Source organism: Oncorhynchus keta, chromosome 17 (assembly GCF_023373465.1).
Source record: "Oncorhynchus keta strain PuntledgeMale-10-30-2019 chromosome 17, Oket_V2, whole genome shotgun sequence".
In the NCBI taxonomy this organism is placed as follows: Eukaryota; Metazoa; Chordata; class Actinopteri; order Salmoniformes; family Salmonidae; genus Oncorhynchus; species Oncorhynchus keta.
The window spans coordinates 46,281,052-46,301,224 of NC_068437.1; the positions used below are offsets into that span (position 1 = coordinate 46,281,052).

At 43.2% G+C, this 20,173-nt stretch overlaps 2 protein-coding genes across 25 annotated transcripts in view; one reads left to right on the forward strand and one right to left on the reverse strand.

Annotated features, from left to right (window-relative positions):
- The window catches only part of LOC118395944 (cortactin-binding protein 2-like), a 121,341-nt gene extending 116,727 nt beyond the window's left edge, over positions 1-4,614 (forward strand). For all 24 annotated transcript variants that reach the window (XM_052466240.1, XM_052466251.1, XM_052466243.1 and 21 more), the window contains 3 exons: positions 2,204-2,317; positions 2,504-2,605; positions 2,861-4,614. The gene's annotated coding sequence lies outside the window, so the exon portion shown is untranslated. The remainder of the gene's footprint in view (positions 1-2,203; positions 2,318-2,503; positions 2,606-2,860) is intronic.
- A 782-nt stretch (positions 4,615-5,396) lies between these two features.
- LOC118396051 (cystic fibrosis transmembrane conductance regulator) overlaps positions 5,397-20,173 on the reverse strand; it is a 108,369-nt gene continuing 93,592 nt past the window's right edge. The window contains exons 25-29 of the mRNA XM_052466266.1: positions 19,530-19,685; positions 16,340-16,429; positions 14,251-14,423; positions 12,754-12,859; positions 5,397-6,623 (exon numbers count right to left, since the gene is read on the reverse strand). Of these exons, the coding sequence (XP_052322226.1) occupies positions 6,408-6,623; positions 12,754-12,859; positions 14,251-14,423; positions 16,340-16,429; positions 19,530-19,685 (741 nt within the window). The 3' untranslated portion in view covers positions 5,397-6,407. The remainder of the gene's footprint in view (positions 6,624-12,753; positions 12,860-14,250; positions 14,424-16,339; positions 16,430-19,529; positions 19,686-20,173) is intronic.

Consider the following 20,173-nt stretch of genomic DNA (forward strand, 5'->3'; position numbering starts at 1 on the left):
CTAGCTAAGTGGATGGGTCACTATTGTCTAGACATGTACACATGTTCATGAAAAATAAAAGATGGCTGTAATCACCCCCAGACACACCTGGCTAATTTGATGGGTCATGTAATCTGGTTTAGTGTTGTAGACATGTAGCTTGCTAGCTAAACAATGAACTGGCATAATCCCAACTCATACCACTACCAATACAAACATTGTCATAGCTGTAGTATGACTCTGCAGGTAGCTAAAGCTAACCAACTAGGTTCAATGATAGCTAGCTAACATTAGGCTATAACTAGCAATGCAAATGGATTTCTGATTCAAATAACATTTCTACACAGCTCGAACACGTAACGTTAGTTCGCGAGCCAGCTAGCTAACATGTGCTTTAACTTGCAAGGAAAATGACTTTCTGACAAAATTCTAAACTTTTAATATTTGAAAATGTAGCTAGACTCTTACCCGTATACATGGATGAATGCTTCACCGCAGACTGGAACCATTTAACTTGTTTGGCCAGCGTTGTGTCAAGTCACTCCGGTTCACATTGACCGTGGCATGTGCAGAAAGTAGCCCATCACTTTTTGCAACTGATCTGTCGAGATCGCCTACTAAATTTAGGGCATTGATGTTGTTGCGAAAAGTAGCAAAACTTTTGTAGTTCTCGATTGGCTAACGTTCTATTGTTAAATAAGTACACGGTGGAAAGGACTATCAACACATACTGAACAGCTCATGTTATAGACTGAAGCATTCTACATGACAGACCAATACAAACTCATCTCCCGGCATGTCCAGCACATCAATTATCTCAGCCAATCATGGCTAGTGGGAATGTTCCTGTCTTTGTCCATTGCTAAACCAACTAGGCTCGTAATTTAACAATGGTATTCGTATTTACGGAAGGAATACAAGTTTGTTATTAAGGCACATGAAAGTTCACGTTTCAGAAGGCATTTCTTCCCAAAACCGCAGTTTGATAAAAAAATAAATGTTTGCATTCAAATGCCTCTCCTTTGAGGTAGTGACTTGTGACATACACCTAGTTTCCTGAAACGTGTCACAAATGTGTTAGAATGGAGTATTGCTGAGACCATCCAGCAGGGGTCAGTGTAGTGTAGTGTTCTGATCTTGTACTGTACTGATGTTGTACTGTACTGTAGTGTGATTGTACTGATGTTGTACTGTACTGTAGTGTGATTGTACTGATGTTGTACTGCACTGTAGTGTGATTGCACTGATGTTGTAGGTAATGTGATTGTACTGATGTTGTACTGTACTGTAGTGTGATTATACTGATGTTGTACTGTACTGTAGTGTGATTATACTGATGTTGTACTGTACTGTACTGTAGTGTGATTGTACTGATGTTGTATTGTAGTGTGATTGTACTGATGTTGTACTTTACTGTACTGTAGTGTGATTGTACTGATGTTATACTGCACTTTACTGTAGTGTGAGATTGTACTGATGTTATACTGTAGTGTGATTGTATTGATGTTGTACTGTAGTGTACTGTAATGTGATTGTACTGATGTTGTACTGTACTATAGTGGGATTGTACTGTAGTGTAATTGTACTGATGTTGTACTGTACTGTATTGTACTGATGTTGTACTTTACTGTACTGTATTGTAGTGTGATTGTACTGATGTTGTACTTTACTGTACTGCATTGTAGTGTGATTGTACTGATGTTGTACATTACTGTACTGTAGTGTGATTGTACTGATGTTATACTGCACTTTACTGTAGTGTGAGATTGTACTGATGTTATACTGTAGTGTGAATGTATTGATGTTGTACTGTAGTGTACTGTAATGTGATTGTACTGATGTTGTACTGTACTGTAGTGGGATTGTACTGTAGTGTAATTGTACTGATGTTGTAGTGTAGTGTGATTGTACTGATGCTGTACTGTAGTGTGATTGTATTGATGTTGTACTGTAATGTGATTGTACTGTACTGTAGTGTAATTGTACTGATGTTGTACTGTAGTGTGATAGTACTGATGTTGTACTGTAGTGTGATAGTACTGATGTTGTACTGTACTGTAGTGTGATTGTACTGTACTGTAGTGTAATTGTACTGATGTTGTACTGTAGTGTGATTGTATTGATGTTGTACTGTAGCGTTGTGTGATTGTACTGTACTGTGCTTGTACTGATGTTGTAATAGTGTGATTGTGCTGATGTTGTACTATACTGTGTGTGATTGCAGTGTTGTAGATGGGGACCATGTGAGTCTGTGTCTCTGTGTTCTTACAACAAGACTGATCTGATCAGGGAGTTACAGACCATGTGCTCCAGCAAGTCAGAGCCAGACATCAGCAAGGTACCATGCACACACACACACACACACACACACACACACACACACACACACACACACACACACACACACACACACACACACACACACACACACACACACACACACACTTTTTCTCTATCATTCTCTCTCTCACACACATACCATGAGGTTGACCTTTTCTTCCGGGTGTATTTCTATGTGTTGCAGATTGCTTAGTCCAAGGAGGACTTCATCGTCTTCTCTGGCTCTCCAAATGGACAATCACCCCGCCGCAGGACCGACCATGAAGCAAACGCTCTACCACAGATGGTGAGAAAAGTGCAGTCGGTTAGAGGCTGTAGTATTGAACACAGATGGTCAAAAGGAGGTTTAACCGAACTAAAGCACTGGTTATGGTTTACAGGCTTTTATTCCAGCCTTGCACTAACTCAACTAATTCACCTCACTTAGTGCAGACCTAGAACAAAAATGTGAACTGTCTGGTGGTCCCCCATTAGAGGGTTGGGAAACACTGGTAAAGAGGCCTTAGTGCTTATCTATCTGTCTGTCTGTACCCCTTTACAGACCGGCAGCCATCACTCCAACCCCATCCCTGCCTCCAACCCCATCCCTGCCTCCAACCCCATCCCTGCCTCCAACCCCTTCCCTGCCTCCAACCCCTTCCCTGCCTCCAACCCCATCCCTGCCTCCAACCCCATCCCTGCCTCCAACCCAAACCCTGCCTCCAACCCCTTCCCTGCCTCCAACCCCTTCCCTGCCTCCAACCCCATCCCTGCCTCCAACCCCATCCCTGCCTTAGGTAGCCTCTTGCAAGAGGCGATCGATGTCCTACCCATATCCCAGCTCCCTGTCTCCAGCAGCAGGGGACAGCAGCCACTAGCCTAGCAGCAGCAGCAGTGCCTCCGCACCACGAACACCCACTACGACCACTAACTGCAACGCGAACAGAACTGAACCAAGCAGCAGCAGCAAAACAAGGCAGGCCCCAACCAGACACAACAACAACGAAAACAACCAACAACACAAGGAAATCTCGATCCTACACCGAGACCTGCATGAAAACAACAACCATACCAAGTACTAGATGAACTCCCTTTCTCCTCTTTTCCTCTTCCTTCCATCCATCCATCCATCCATCCTTCCATCCATCCATCCATCCATCCATCCATCCATCCATCCATCCTTCCATCCATCCATCCATCCATCCATCCATCCTTCCATCCATCCATCCATCCATCCATCCATCCTTCCTTCCTTCCTTCCTTCCATCCTTCCTTCCTTCCTTCCTTCCTTCCATCCTTCCTTCCTTCCTTCCATCCATCCATCCATCCATCCATCCATCCATCCATCCATCCATCCATCCATCCATCCATCCATCCATCCATCCATCCATCCATCCATCCATCCTTCCTTCCTTCCTTCCTTCCTTCCTTCCTTCCTTCCCACCACTCTGCTTTGATCCCTCCATGTTGTAAATTTAGGGTTAATGACGACCTTTTAGTATTTGTACTTGTTATCTGTACTTGTTACACTGTATAACAATTGTGTACTTGGGGACCATAGTTTTATGATATTATACAGTATTTAAGTATTGAAAGAAGTTTAAAAAAAGAAAGAAAAGAAATTAGCAGGGAATTATGTCAAAAGAAAAAAGTACTTAAAACAGGTTTGACCTTTTTGGGGTGAAAGAATAGAAACAGGACATTTTTAGCTATTACGTATTTTCAAATATTCAAGTGTTTTATGTTTAAATAGTTGCGAGGTTGGTTTAAATACTGTTGAAATGAATAAAGGTTTTACCAAATATTTGTAAATAAGAACGATTAGTAAAATGAATGGTATATAAATTGGTGTATGTGGTATTAAGCTTGTACAGTGAAGAAGTCAAAATGAAAAGTGGAAGAAGAAAGACCTTGTATATATGTCTGTAATAATAGGAGAATTCCAAGTGATTGGAATGTTGCAATAAGTAAAGATAATTGCAAACATGGGACATTTTCTTTCTTTTGACTATGAACCATAAATAAATACTTTAAACTACCCAGAATTCCATCCATCGATTCACCTTTGAACTCTAAGTGGAGCCCGATATAAATTTCAAAGCAGCACGTTTTGTTATTTTTTTAAATTTCTTTAAAAAAAAGTTTTATTCATTTATTTTGGGAGGGGGGATGTGTTATTTTGAATGGCCATTGTTGATTTGTGTACAGGATCTATTTTAGTCAGTCTTTGATGTTCTGTATGATAGCTGTCTGAAGTTTAAAGAAATGTCCTGGTTCCTTTAAGCACAACCATTAAAACTGCACTGTCAACCCCAAGTCCTCCACCTCTTGTCTTCTTATACCAGACCACTCTCCACTGAGAATTTAAAATACAAAACTTGTGAAGGCTTCATAGAGCATACATAAAGTACAAGATGCTTCACAAATTATTTATAAGGGAAAGCAGTAACACTTTACTTCAAGACTGCAGGTGTAATTCTCTATAACTTGGGTCATGTTAATGGGAGAAAGTCATGGAATTAAAAACCCACCTTAATTACACAGAAGGCATGTTTATACCTGGTGCTAACATGGGTCCTATGTCCTGATCTTATCTACATTCTGATTGTGTCCATATTTCCAGAAATGTGTCTACAACACATGGTATTACAATTCCTGTTATCCATCCACTGTGTCTGCATTGTGACCAGATATCCTGGTCCCTTCCTTTATGCAAATTTCACACCTATTCTTTCAAAATAATATTGATTTATTGTAAGACTTATATTGATGTAATCAATCAATGGTGCCACCTGTCAATTACTTTAGAGAGTGGAATAACTATGATTTAAATGGTTTCTCTGTCCAGATCTGTTTACACTTGTAAGATATCCAGACACAATGTGTATCTGACTACATCCGGAGGTGGGCAAGATGATCTGATCACGATCGGATCACAATGTGTCTTTTGATTGTGCCCATATTTTTAGACAGTTGTAGACAATCAGAATGTGTGACAAGATCAGGACAAATGGCGCAAGTTAGAACCAGGTATAAAATGGGCTAGATGGTATCCAGGACCAGAGGAAAAACACTTGTCTTACCAATGACCACTCACAAACTTTTTTAAAAATCGTTTTACTGGAAATATAATCGATTGAAAACAAAATATTCTTGATTCTGGAAAAACAAAACACGTCGTTTATACATTTTTGGACATGTGTCCCTTTCCTATGAATAAGAAATAGCTTTGTTTTTTTCATTTACACTGTAAAAAACTCTGCCATTGTCACAGTTAGAATTCAGTCTGACCAGTAACCACAGTAACAAAGGACGCTTGACAAATCACATTTAAAAAAGCGGGTTTCTTTTTTCTTTCTTTTTTTGCATTTGATCATTTATTTTCCTTGCTATTAACCCGCCAGACCACCATGAAAAAACTAAAGAGTACCTCAGGTTTCTTTAAAGTGCATACAAATAGAACAAATAAGGCTACTTCAGGTTAATCACTTGTCCATAGCATCACCCATCATTCTCATTCCTGTTTTGTGTATTTACAGCTTTGAATATAAGTTGCCCTGAGGCACTAACCTTAATCATTGAGAGGCAAACAAAACTCAGATCAGTGTCTGTGGGCAACTTCATCGTACTCTGTATTTACAGGCAGCTTTCCATTGGGGTTAGGGACCCTATAACTTTACAAACTTGGCCAAAAAGTATGGGCTTATATTCAAACAAAACTAGCAGCCCAATGTTATTAAAATTCAACAAAACCTCCCTCTGGAAACACCTGGATGGTGTTTTTGACTGAACAGAGCCATACCTGTACCAATAAGGACCCGCCAAAGAAAGGGACAGACCACATCTCACATTCACACTGTTATCATCTACATTAAAGGGAACTTGGCTCTTTCTCCGTTTGTCTTTTCACCACTCCTTGCATCCTATCTCCTTACCTCCGTCTCAACCATATTGGAGGAGAAGGTCCAAGGTCCCTCCTCCCAGGCCTACTTCTCCAATGTGTTTTGAAAAGGAGTCGAGGAGAGAGGATGCAAGGAAACGAGGAAAGTTCAATTGAGAAAGAGCATTTCAGAAGACAAAATGTCATCCAGTTAGTCAGGTGCTCCTCCTTACAGACGTGTGTCCTGGACCTCGTCCTCAGCCTCCTCTTGCAGGGCGGTGATCTTGGGCTGCTGGGATTGAGGGGGTCGTTTGCTGGAGTTGAGGCGATGCAGGGGGAAGAGTTTGAGGCGCTCAGCAGCACTTATGGCCTGCTTCAGGTGGCTGGTCTCGTTCAAAAGCTTTTGAATGGAGTCATACCGCTTCATAGAACTGCCCTCGATCATCTGGAGGGGAGGGAGGGAGGAGGGGAGAGAGGGAGGGGAGGGATGAGTTGGTAGGTTCCAATGGCTACATGGGTTAGACCAGGGGTGAAAGTAGATTCCATTTTTTACAGGTACATGACACCCAAGTTCTTGCATGCATTTTTTTATACTACAAAAATAACAGGGTAGCCTACGCTGCTGACATTGACAAACAGATCAATAAAAAAGATGTTGTCAATCCATATAATTGCCTTACGAAAAGGGGAGATACAAATACAACATGAAGTCCATCTAACTTGGAGGAGGAAATGATTGTCCAAAAACAAACTAAAGTGACACTGACCCAAGACAGTGAATATGCACACTCACCGGGGATATTTATTTATTTAACTTGGCAAGTCAGTTAAGAACAAATTCTTAATTCCAATGACGGCCTGCCGGATATGGACGATGCTCTCCGCTGGTGCCAATATGATACTAGGCTACTGTTCGCTTCAATTAGCCTAAATTTAGAATGTTTTAACTAAAAGACAGATTGGAGTCTTTTCATTGTTATCTCTTTATAGCAATAGCCATTTGCTTTCCAAACAGTTTTTCCGCAATTGTATTTTTAAATATTGTGATATGCCTGGCTGGGTCTTTCTGCTTACACCGACAGTCGCAACTCAACAATCATCTATTTTGGTATTTGCAGCGAGAACTGCCCAAATTGCTCACCCTAATAATTTAGCCTACTGTTCTGACTTGGTGGTGCACATGTAGCCCATAGCCTGTTTTAAAGAAATGTCATCACTGAATCAGTAAGAGCTTTCATTGTCTGCTTATATCCATTTATTTATCCTATGGTTCTGACTTGGTGTGCAGGGAGAATACTGTAAGAATGGCCCATGTTCTGAATTCTGTCTCTATACATTTAAAAAGTGATGAACAAACAGCTATATTGACTACGTCCGTCCTAGCTCGCTCATGAATGTCTTCATCGAAATTACGGATTGCCTCTTATCCACTCGTTGTCCCCTTATGCTATTGTTTGTACAGTTCAATTGTCACTAGAAACCACATTTGTTTAAGCAAGTCAGCCATATGTTTTTTTTAAAGGCAGTAAATGAGGCTGAATGAACTGTTTCGCTAACAGACAAGGCTCCCTGAAAGCCAGGTGTAGAAGTGGAAAGGTTTTGGGACTCTGTTGGGGCAGCTTTATGTAGGCCCTAACAGTTTGTGGGCACCGTTTGTCACCGTTATAGTCCAATTAATGTATTGTTTAGTGTTGTGTTGTGTAGGGGCTGTTCTGGCATTCATCAAAAGAAAATGGGGGGAGTTTGCCCCACCAAAATGTACATGCTAAAAGGGTCATTAGGTTTACACTTTAATTAATGCATCCAGTGTGTCCACAGGGTCTCGGCCTTTTGACAAAATGTAAGCGTTCTCCTCAAACCACACCGCAATTTGGAACGAATTCCAGTCAATTCACTGAGCATACAAACCAAAGTAAAACTGCTGTGGTACAGTAAAGCACTAAAATGACCACACTAGGTTGTGTAATGCAGGGAGAATGAATAATGCTGGTTGTGTAATGCAGGGAGAATGAATAATGCTGGTTGTGTAATGCAGGGAGAATGAATACTGCTGGTTGTGTAATGCAGGGAGAATGAATAATGCTGGTTGTGTAATGCGGGGAGAATGAATAATGCTGGTTGTGTAATGCAGGGAGAATGAATAATGCTGGTTGTGTAATGCGGGGAGAATGAATAATGCTGGTTGTGTAATGCAGGGAGAATGAATAATGCTGGTTGTGTAATGCGGGGAGAATGAATAATGCTGGTTGTGTAATGCGGGGAGAATGAATAATGCTGGTTGTGTAATGCAGGGAGAATGAATAATGCTGGTTGTGTAATGCAGGGAGAATGAATAATGCTGGTTGTGTAATGCAGGGAGAATGAATAATGCTGGTTGTGTAATGCAGGGAGAATGAATAATGCTGGTTGTGTAATGCGGGGAGAATGAATAATGCTGGTTGTGTAATGCGGTGAGAATGAATAATGCTGGTTGTGTAATGCAGGGAGAATGAATAATGCTGGTTGTGTAATGCGGGGAGAATGAATACTGCTGGTTGTGTAATGCAGGGAGAATGAATAATGCTGGTTGTGTAATGCGGGGAGAATGAATAATGCTGGTTGTGTAATGCAGGGAGAATGAATAATGCTGGTTGTGTAATGCAGGGAGAATGAATAATGCTGGTTGTGTAATGCGGGGAGAATGAATAATGCTGGTTGTGTAATGCAGGGAGAATGAATAATGCTGGTTGTGTAATGCAGGGAGAATGAATAATGCTGGTTGTGTAATGCGGGGAGAATGAATAATGCTGGTTGTGTAATGCAGGGAGAATGAATAATGCTGGTTGTGTAATGCAGGGAGAATGAATACTGCTGGTTGTGTAATGCAGGGAGAATGAATAATGCTGGTTGTGTAATGCAGGGAGAATGAATAATGCTGGTTGTGTAATGCAGGGAGAATGAATACTGCTGGTTGTGTAATGCAGGGAGAATGAATACTGCTGGTTGTGTAATGCAGGGAGAATGAATAATGCTGGTTGTGTAATGCAGGTTGTGTAATGCAGGTAGAATGAATAATGCTGGTTGTGTAATGCAGGGAGAATGAATAATGCTGGTTGTGTAATGCGGGGAGAATGAATAAAGCTGGTTGTGTAATGCAGGTAGAATGAATAATGCTGGTTGTGTAATGCAGGGAGAATGAATAATGCTGGTTGTGTAATGCAGGGAGAATGAATAATGCTGGTTGTGTAATGCAGGGAGAATGAATAATGCTGGTTGTGTAATGCAGGGAGAATGAATCATGCTGGTTGTGTAATGCAGGGAGAATGAATAATGCTGGTTGTGTAATGCAGGGAGAATGAATAATGCTGGTTGTGTAATGCAGGGAGAATGAATAATGCTGGTTGTGTAATGCAGGGAGAATGAATAATGCTGGTTGTGTAATGCAGGGAGAATGAATAATGCTGGTTGTGTAATGCAGGGAGAATGAATAATGCTGGTTGTGTAATGCAGGGAGAATGAATAATGCTGGTTGTGTAATGCAGGGAGAATGAATAATGCTGGTTGTGTAATGCAGGGAGAATGAATAATGCTGGTTGTGTAATGCAGGGAGAATGAATAATGCTGGTTGTGTAATGCAGGGAGAATGAATAATGCTGGTTGTGTAATGCAGGGAGAATGAATAATGCTGGTTGTGTAATGCAGGGAGAATGAATAATGCTGGTTGTGTAAAGCAGGGAGAATGAATAATGCTGGTTGTGTAATGCAGGGAGAATGAATAATGCTGGTTGTGTAATGCAGGGAGAATGAATAATGCTGGTTGTGTAATGCAGGGAGAATGAATAATGCTGGTTGTGTAATGCAGGGAGAATGAATAATGCTGGTTGTGTAATGCAGGGAGAATGAATAATGCTGGTTGTGTAATGCAGGGAGAATGAATAATGCTGGTTGTGTAATGCAGGGAGAGTGTAAAAATGTTCCAGTGTCAACCACCCAGCATCATGTCTTACAGTGCATTCAGAAAGTATTCAGACCTCTTCACTTTTTACACATTTTGTTATGTTACAGCCTTATTCTAAAATGGATTCAATTGTTTTTTTCCCCCCATCATCATTCTACACACAATACCCCATAATGAAAAAGCAAAAATGTGGGCCTCCTGGGTGGCGCAGTGGTTAAGGGTGCTGTAATGCAGCACCAGCTGCGCCACCAGAGACTCTGGGTTTGCGCCCAGGCTCTGTCGTAACCGGCCGCGACCGGGAGGTCCGTGGGGCGACGCACAATTGACCTAGCGTTGTCCGGGTTAGGGAGGGGTTGGCCGGTAGGGAAATCCTTGTCTCATCGCGCACCAGCGACTCCTGTGGCGGGCCGGGCGCAGTGCGCGCTAACCAAGGTTGTGAGGTGTACGGTGTTTCCTCCGACACATTGGTGCGGCTGGATTCCAGGTTGGATGGCGCTGTGTTAAGAAGCAGTGCGGCTTGGTTGGGTTGTGTATCGGAGGACGCATGACTTTCAACCTTCGTCTCTCCCGAGCCCGAACGGGAGTTGTAGCGATGAGACAAGATAGTAGCTACTAAAAACAATTGGATACCACGACATTGGGGTAAAAACAAAACTGTGTTTTTTGTATACAAAAACAACAATTGAAATATCACATAAGTATTCAGACCCTTTACTCAGTACTCTGTTGAAGCACCTTTGGCAGTGATTACAGCCTCAAGTCTTCTTGGGTATGACGCTACAAGCTTGGCACACCTGTATTTGGGGAGTTTCTCCCATTCTAATCTGCAGATCCTCTGAAGCTCCGTCAGGTTGGCTGGGGAGCGTCACTGCACAGATATTTTCAGGTCTCTCCAGAGATGTTCAATCGGGTTCAAGTCCTGGCTCTGGCTGGGCCACTCAAGGACATTCAGAGACTTGTCCCGAAGCCACTCCTGCGTTGTCTTGGCTGTGTGCTTAGGATTGTTGTCCTGTTGGAAGGTGAACCTTCGCCCCAGGCTGAGGTCCTGAGCGATCTGGGCAGGATTTCATCAAGGATCTCTCTGTACTTTGTTCCGTTCATCTTTCTCTCGATCCTGACAAGCCTCCCAGTCCCTGCCGGCTTCCGTCTGGCTACTATACCATAAAGGCCTTATTGGTGGAGTGCTACAGAGACGGTTGTCCTTCTGGAAGGTTCTCCCATCTCCACAGAGGAACTCTGGAGCTCTGTCAGAGTGACCATCGGGTTCTTGGTCACCTCCCTGACCAAGGCCCTTCTACCCCGATTGCTCAGTTTGGGCGTGGGCGGCCAGCTATAGGAAGAGTCTTGGTGGTTCCAAACTTCTTCCAATAAAGAATGATGGAGGCCACTGTGTTCTTGGGGGCCTTCAATGCTGCAGACTTTTTTTGGTACCCTTCACCAGATCTGTGCCTCGACACAATCTTGTCTCACTGCTCTACGGACAATTCCTTCGACCTCATGGCTTTGTTTTTACTCTGATATGCACTGTCAACTGTGGGACCTTATATAGACAGATGTGTGCCTTTCCAAATCATGTCCAATCAATTTAAATGACCACAGGTGGACTCCAATCAAGTTGTAGGAACATCTCAAGGATGATCAATGGAAACAGGATACGCCTGAGCTCAATTTAGAGTCTCACAGCAAAGGGTCTGAGTACTTAAGTAAATAAGGATTTTTTTTATATATACATTTGCAAACATTTTTTTTTAAATCGCTTTGTCATTATGGGGTATTGTGTGTATATTGATGAGGAACATTTTTTATTTAAGCAATTTTAGAATAAGGTTGTAAAGTAAATCAAATGTGGAAAAAGTGAATAGGTCTGAATACTTTCCAAATGTATTGTATGTCACTGTGCCTGCCTTGTCATGCTCTCTGCTTCTGTGAACACAAACACAGGTCACTTATATTTCCCAAACAAACAAACATACAGACACACACACATGCACATGCACACGCACACACACACACACACACACACACACACACACACACACACACACACACACACACACACACACACACACACACACACACACACACACACACATGCATGCGGCCCACACCATGCCCTAAGTCCCTCAAACTCAACTCTGGACCTCGAAGCCAGTTCCATTGCTTTTTTTCATTGTTTCCCTTTAAGCAGGAAGTGATTTAGACCTGGCACACCAGATGTATGTAATTAATGATGAGGTAGAAAGGAAAAGCAGCAGGCTCCAGACCTCATAGGGTAAGAGTTGAATAGCCCTGCCCTATATCATGGTACACTGTTAATCAAATAAGTGATTTACTCTGAGGCTAACAAATGGCGATGCCCTGATAGAAGAATTTAATTACACTAAAATGGAGGATAGATGATTTAGCTGGTGATTGGTGCTCTATTCTCAGCTCCAACAGGGAAATACTAAAGCATTTTAATGGAAGCGATGGGGGGGTAACGAAGGGGAAAACCTCATGCTTAAAGGGGATAGATTGTGTGTGTGTGTGTGTGTGTGTGTGTGTGTGTGTGTGTGTGTGTGTGTGTGTGTGTGTGTGTGTGTGTGTGTGTGTGTGTGTGTGTGTGTGTGTGTGTGTGTGTGTGTGTGTGTGCACTAACCAGGAAGGACTGGCACTCCAGCAGTGGTTCCACTCTGTGCTCTGACAGTATGACTGTACAGTTGGAGAAAGACTGTTTCAGCGTCTTCCTCAGGACCTGCAATGTTCTGTCAACCAGCAAAACATTTTTACACAACCATTAGACAACGTTCTTCTGTCAATCATACACAAAACAGAGAGTAGACAAAAAAAAACACCGAGTTTAACGATAGGCCTACATATCACACACACACACACACGCACGCACGCACGCACACACACACACACACACACACACACACACACACACACACACACACACACACACACACACACACACACACACACAGACACACAGACACACAGACACACAGACAGACAGACACACAGACAGACAGACAGACAGACAGACAGCATCAGCATTTGTGGGTTCGGTTAAAGGCTCAAAATGCCCAGAAACAATGGAATAGCCTTCATTTCTCAAAACAAGAATAGACTGACGAGTTTCAGAAGAAAATTCTTTGTTTCTGGACATTTTGAGCCTGTAATCAAACCCACAAACGCTAATTCTCCAGATACTCAACTAGTGTAAAGGCCGGTTTTATTGCTTCTTTAATCAGGACAACAGTTTTCAGCTGTGCTAACACAATTGCAAAAAGCTTTTCTAATGATCAATTAGACTTTAAAAATGATAAACTTGGATTAGCTAACACAACATGCCATTGGAACTCAGGAGTGAGTTGCTGATAATGGGAGTCTACGCCTATGTAGATATTCCATAAAAAATCTGTCGTTTCCAGCTACAATAGTCATTTACAATATTAACAATGTTTACACTGTATTTCTGATCAATTTTATGTTATTTTAATGGACAAAAAAAATGTGCTTTTCTTTCAAAAAACAAGGACATTTCTAAGTGACCCCAAACTTTTGAAGGGTGTATATATAGTGTGTATAAACGGGGCAGCAGGTAGCCTAGTGGTTAGAGGATTGGGCCAATAACTGAAAGGTTGCTAGATCGAATCCCTGAACTGACAAGGTCAAAATCTGTCATCTGCCCCTGAACAAGGCAGTTAACCTACTGTTCCTAAGTCGTCATTGTAAATACGAATTTGTTCTTTGCTGACTTGCCAAGTTAAATAAAAAATCTAAATAAAAAAAATCTAAAACACACATTCTCTCTTTCTCCCTTTACGTACACATTTCCCCGTCTCACCCTACAAACTCCTCCCGTAAGCCCACTAATGTGCACTTCCTGCTGAGGTTAAGATGAAAGCAGCAGGTTTGAAGTTGACCAGCGTCATCAACAACCACTAATTCACTCATTACAGGCCCCATTTAGCGTAAAGTCCTGTGTCGGTACGTGTGGTTACATACTGTACGTACCCACACATCCAATGACAGTTACGGTAAGTCCTGGAATTGTCACCATATGCAGTGAGACACTCAAACACACACACATCTCAACACCACCCACGTCTCTCTCTCTCCTCCTCATCCTCCCTCCCTCTTCCCTTACATGGGGTCGAGGTAGGCGCTGGGTTCGTCCAGCAGCAGTATGCGGGCCTTGCTGAGGATGGAGCGGGCCAAACACATGAGCTGCTTGTGTCCGTTACTCAGGACATAACCCCCGTCCTCCAGCTGGAAGTCCAGCTTGTCTGGGAACTGCTCTATCACGGACTTCAGACCCACCTGGACGACACATAGGACAACAGGAAAACAGGACAAATCAGTCAGTCAATCAATCAAACAAACAAACAATGAAATGTACCGACTCATTGATTCATATGTGGTATATGTGTATCCCCTGTTGAAAAAAACTACCTACAGGGAACATATGCAGGGCAGAACAGATCAGGTGACCTGGAGGGTGGAGTCATTACATCTGATGTGGAGTTCAGGTTAATACTATGTGTTTGGAAAGGTCCACCACCTTCATTTTAAAGGAGTTGAAACAAATACGGTATGTGCATTGGGCGATCTATGATGTCATGTTGCTCTCCTATACATGACATCATAGATCGTCAAACCTTCAAAAAATGAAGGTGGTGGACCTTTCAAAACACATAGTACTAACCTGAACTCCACATCAGACATGACATCAGCTATGGTCAGAGTCAAGAGAAGGAGTCTCGTGTGAGTCTCCTGGCTGTGCTTGCTATACAACCACCACTATGGTGTGTTTATGGTGGCTTCGTCAGTGCCCCGCTCCACACACATGTACACAGCAACACCTTAACATCAGCATAGCATGTTGGAATGAGGTTACTGCTGTATGGAAGGAAGCGGATCACTGTCCCTCTCTGCAGTGTACAGACAGACACACAGACAAATGGGATGTTTGTCTGTGTGGGATGTGGACATGAAGCTAGGATTAGGGTTGAACCGGGATGTGGATGTGAAACTAGGGTTAGGGTTGTGGTTGAGGCTAGGGTTAGGGTTAAACCGGGATGTGAACATGAAGCTAGGGTTAGGGTTGAGGGTCAGGTAAGGGGACTGAGGTCTGTTACCCTCAAGAGGGACAGAGTGTACAGGCACATAGGGGCTTGACCAAATGATTGTATTAATCACGAGTTAAAAGAAAACACTTCTACAAGCTGTTAAGAGTGTATGGCTGGGGGTCTCACAGAACACTCCAAACTTCTGACAGAATCAACAGAGTGCTCTGTAGTGTTTATAAAGGGCCACTAGATGGCATTTTATAGCCACAGGTAGGCCCAAATGCATGAAGCTCATTACTGTACATGTTCAGGAGCTGTGTAAATATAGCCCAATATAAGGCCTTTTTGGTGGGAGAAGAGACCACCACAGAATCCAAACCTCAATATATATATATATCTAGACCCTTAAATAAATAATAAATAAATAAGTATTGTAATTTATAAAGTTATAAGTGCTAATATGGCCAAATCAAGTGCATTAAGAGAAGGGTGGTAAATGCTAACAAAGCCTCCCTTATATAAAAATAAGGTTGTGAATAGGGTTAGGGTTAAACCGGGATGTGGACATGAAGCTAGGATTAGGGTTGTGGTTGAGGGTTAGGGTTAAACCGGGATGTGGACATGAAGCTAGGATTAGGATTGTGGTTGAGGGTTAGGGTTAAGCCGGGATGTGGACATGAAGCTAGGATTAGGATTGTGGTTGAGGCTAGGGTTAAACCGGGATGTGGACATGAAGCTAGGATTAGGATTGTGGTTGAGGCTAGGGTTAAACCGGGATGTGGACATGAAGCTAGGATTAGGGTTGTGGTTGAGAGTTAGGGTTCATCCGGGATGTGGACATGAAGCTAGGATTAGGGTTGTGGTTGAGAGTTAGGGTTCATCCGGGATGTGGACATGAAGCTAGGATTAGGGTTGTGGTTGAGGGAAAGGGTTAATCCGGGATGTGGACATGAAGCTAGGATTAGGGTTGAACCGGGATGTGGACGTGAAACTAGGGTTAGGGTTGTGGTTGAGGCTAGGGTTAGGGTTAATCTGGGATGTGGACATGAAGCTAGGATTAGGGTTATGGTTGAGGCTAGGTTTAGGGTTGAGTCAGGATGTGGGCATAAAGCTAGGTTTAGGGTTGGACCAGACACCAGTGTGACTAATGTTAACTTAGTGTCTCACCTCCTCAGCCACCCGCCACAGTTCCTCGTCACTGTGGCAAGCGTGCGGATCCAGGTTCATACGGAATGTTCCAGTCAGGATGAAGATTTTCTGTCAAAGAAAAGAGAAAATTGAGGAGCTGTGTGAGTTGTTTTGTTTTTCAGGGTGAGCTGTGTGAGTTGTTTTGTTTTTCAGGGTGAGCTGTGTGAGTTGTTTTGTTTTTCAGGGTGAGCTGTGTGAGTTGTTTTGTTTTTCAGGGTGAGCTGTGTGAGTTGTTTTGTTTTTCAGGGTGAGCTGTGTGAGTTGTTTTGTTTTTCAGGGTGAGCTGTGTGAGTTGTTTTGTTTTTCAGGGTGAGCTGTGTGAGTTGTTTTGTTTTTCAGGGTGAGCTGTGTGAGTTGTTTTGTTTTTCAGGGTGAGCTGTGTGAGTTGTTTTGTTTTTCAGGGTGAGCTGTGTGAGTTGTTTTGTTTTTCAGGGTGAGCTGTGTGAGAGTTGTTCTTTGTAGCCACACTGTACTTGTTGACCAATATGGAGTTATCAACAGTACTTGAAAGTACTGATGTGTGAAATTAGATTAGATTTAGATTGGGCCGCTATCAATCGTACATTGCAAGGGGCAGGGGAAAAAATACATGTGATCAGTATGCATTTGAGGACACTTTTCCTGTGGTTCATTTCCATGCTACTTGAGGATGTTTCAGTTGAAAAGCTTGTAAAGCTGTGCTTAATATTAGCTCTTGAGAAATAAATATTTTAGCCAAGCAATAGAAAGCTGGGATCCTCCTCTTTTTAATAGACGCCATCCAAACTCTGTTTTCACACGTGATTACATGCAGTTTAGAAATGTTGTGCAATTACTGGGCTTATAAACTTATTTCATTCCATGCATCAACCAGCTGTTTAAGGAGCTGGCTCTCACTGCACAACAGGTGATAGATATCCTGCTCAAACGCTGTATGCCAGGGCATTCCAACCCTGTTCCTGGAGAGATACCTTCCTGATGGTTTTTGCTCCAACCTCAAGAGGTTACTGACCTGATTCAGCTTATCAACCAGCTAATTATTAGCCTCACATTCAACATCCATCCAAATGGCTGCCGTTGTGTTTGGCTTTGAGCTTGAAACAAGATCCACAACAACATGGAATGTTTTAAAATGTTATTTATGCATATCGGGTCCGGGTGGGAAGTCCCCAGGTTCATTTGGGAACGGGACCTATAACTCCCGTCATCTTTTATCCTCGTCCTTCCGATTATTAAAATTAAAACATGAAGTGTTTGATTTAATTGTCGATTGCATTTGCATTAATGTCAGAGTGATTTAATGGACAATAGAGCGCTGAGTACCAGGCCATTAGCAAGTTTGGTAGCCTACTAACGGAAATCAGTGCCATTCATTTACAAACCATAGTTTTGGAGTAGGCCTAGTTACCGTGTCTCGACAGTCACGTGGAATTTGACCGGGTCATGAGTCGTGACCTCGGGTATGGCGGTAATACTGTCACTGTAACAACCCTAGGGACTGATGGGCGGTAATACTGTCAACATAATAACCCTAGGGACTGATGGGCGGTAATACTGTCACCATAACAACCCTAGGGACTGATGGGCGGTAATACTGTCGCTGTAACAACCCTAGGGACTGATGGGCGGTAATACTGTCACTGTAACAACCCTAGGGACTGATGTAATACTGTCGCTGTAACAACCCTAGGGACTGATGTAATACTGTCACCATAACAACCCTAGGGACTGATGGGGGACTAACAACCCTGGGACTGATGGGCGGTAATACTGTCACTGTAACAACCCTAGGGACTGTAATACTGTTGTAACAACCCTAGGGACGGTAATACTGTCACCATCACCCTAGGGACTGATGTAATAACAACCCTAGGGACTGATGGGCGGTAATACTGTCACTGTAACAACCCTAGGGACTGATGGGCGGTAATACTGTCACCATAACAACCCTAGGGACTGATGGGCGGTAATACTGTTACCGTAACAACCCTAGGGACTGATGGGCGGTAATACTGTCACCATAACAACCCTAGGGACTGATGGGCGGTAATACTGTTACCGTAACAACCCTAGGGACTGATGGGCGGTAATACTGTCACTGTAACAACCCTAGGGACTGATGGGCGGTAATACTGTCACCGTAACAACCCTAGGGACTAATGGGCGGTAATACTGTCACTGTAACAACCCTAGGGACTGATGGGCGGTAATACTGTCACTGTAACAACCCTAGGGACTGATGGGCGGTAATACTGTCACCATAACAACCCTAGGGACTGATGGGCGGTAATACTGTCAACATAACAACCCTAGGGACTGATGGGCGGTAATACTGTCAACATAACAACCCTAGGGACTGATGGGCGGTAATACTGTCACCGTAACAACCCTAGGGACTAATCGGTAATACTGTCACTGTAACAACCCTAGGGACTGATGGGGGTAATACTGTCACTGTAACAATAGGGACTGATCACTGTAACAACCCTAGGGACTGATGGGCGGTAATACTGTCACCATAACAACCCTAGGGACTGATGGGCGGTAATACTGTCACTGTAACAACCCTAGGGACTGATGGGCGTAATACTGTAACAATAGGGACTGTCACTGTCACCATAACAACCCTAGGGACTGATGGGCGGTAATACTGTCACCATAACAACCCTAGGGACTGATGGGCGGTAATACTGTCAACATAACAACCCTAGGGACTGATGGGCGGTAATACTGTCAACATAACAACCCTAGGGACTGATGGGCGGTAATACTGTCAACATAACAACCCTAGGGACTGATGGGCGGTAATACTGTCAACATAACAACCCTAGGGACTGATGGGCGGTAATACTGTCACCGTAACAACCCTAGGGACTGATGGGCGGTAATACTGTCACCATAACAACCCTAGGGACTGATGGGCGGTAATACTGTCAACATAACAACCCTAGGGACTGATGGGTGGTAATACTGTCAACATAACAACCCTAGGGACTGATGGGCGGCAATACTGTTACTGTAACAACCCTAGGGACTGATGTGCGGTAATACTGTTACCGTAACAACCCTAGGGACTGATGGGCGGTAATACTGTCACCATAACAACCCTCGGAATTGATGGTACAATAGTTGAGCTGTCATCAGGTCCTTGAGGGGAGCTGTTTGTAACCCCAAGCGGGGAAATATTTACCTGTGGCACCACTCCGAAGGCTTTTCTCCAGGTCTGTAGTGTGACAGAGTTCCAGGAGACCCCGTCAATGGAGATCTCTCCATCTGTAGAGGCCAGGCGCAGCAGGGCAGAGAGCAAGGTGCTCTTCCCTGAGCCCGTCCTCCCCAACACACCCACCTATGGACAGCAACAAACGTACACTGAGACAAGAATATGTACCATAATTAATTCAGAATATGTACCCAAAATCTCCACGAGCCAGACGCAGCCATTGTCTTCCTTATAGGTCTCTCCCATTAACCTGCTCATTTTCAATAAAGATCTTGATACAACATTGATACTATACGCTACGTAGCATACAAAACTACACTGTGAACTGTGGGAAACTAGAAACCCTCTACTCTCCCTCAGGCTCAGAGCGTCAGTGACAATTAGGCCATTAGCAGGAAGCGTTAGCTAATGGCTAAACAAAAGTGCTAATGGCTAGATTAAAGTGCTAATGGATAATCTAGGCCCAATGAGCAAGCCTCCCTCAGGTCTCGTTACTGAGAGCTCTTTCTCTGTAATTACCTCTCAAGACTTAACAGACGGATAGGAATGAATCTACAGTCGGTTCACCTGAGGGCAGATCAGGCCGTCCACTACATTACATTTGCATTGTAGTA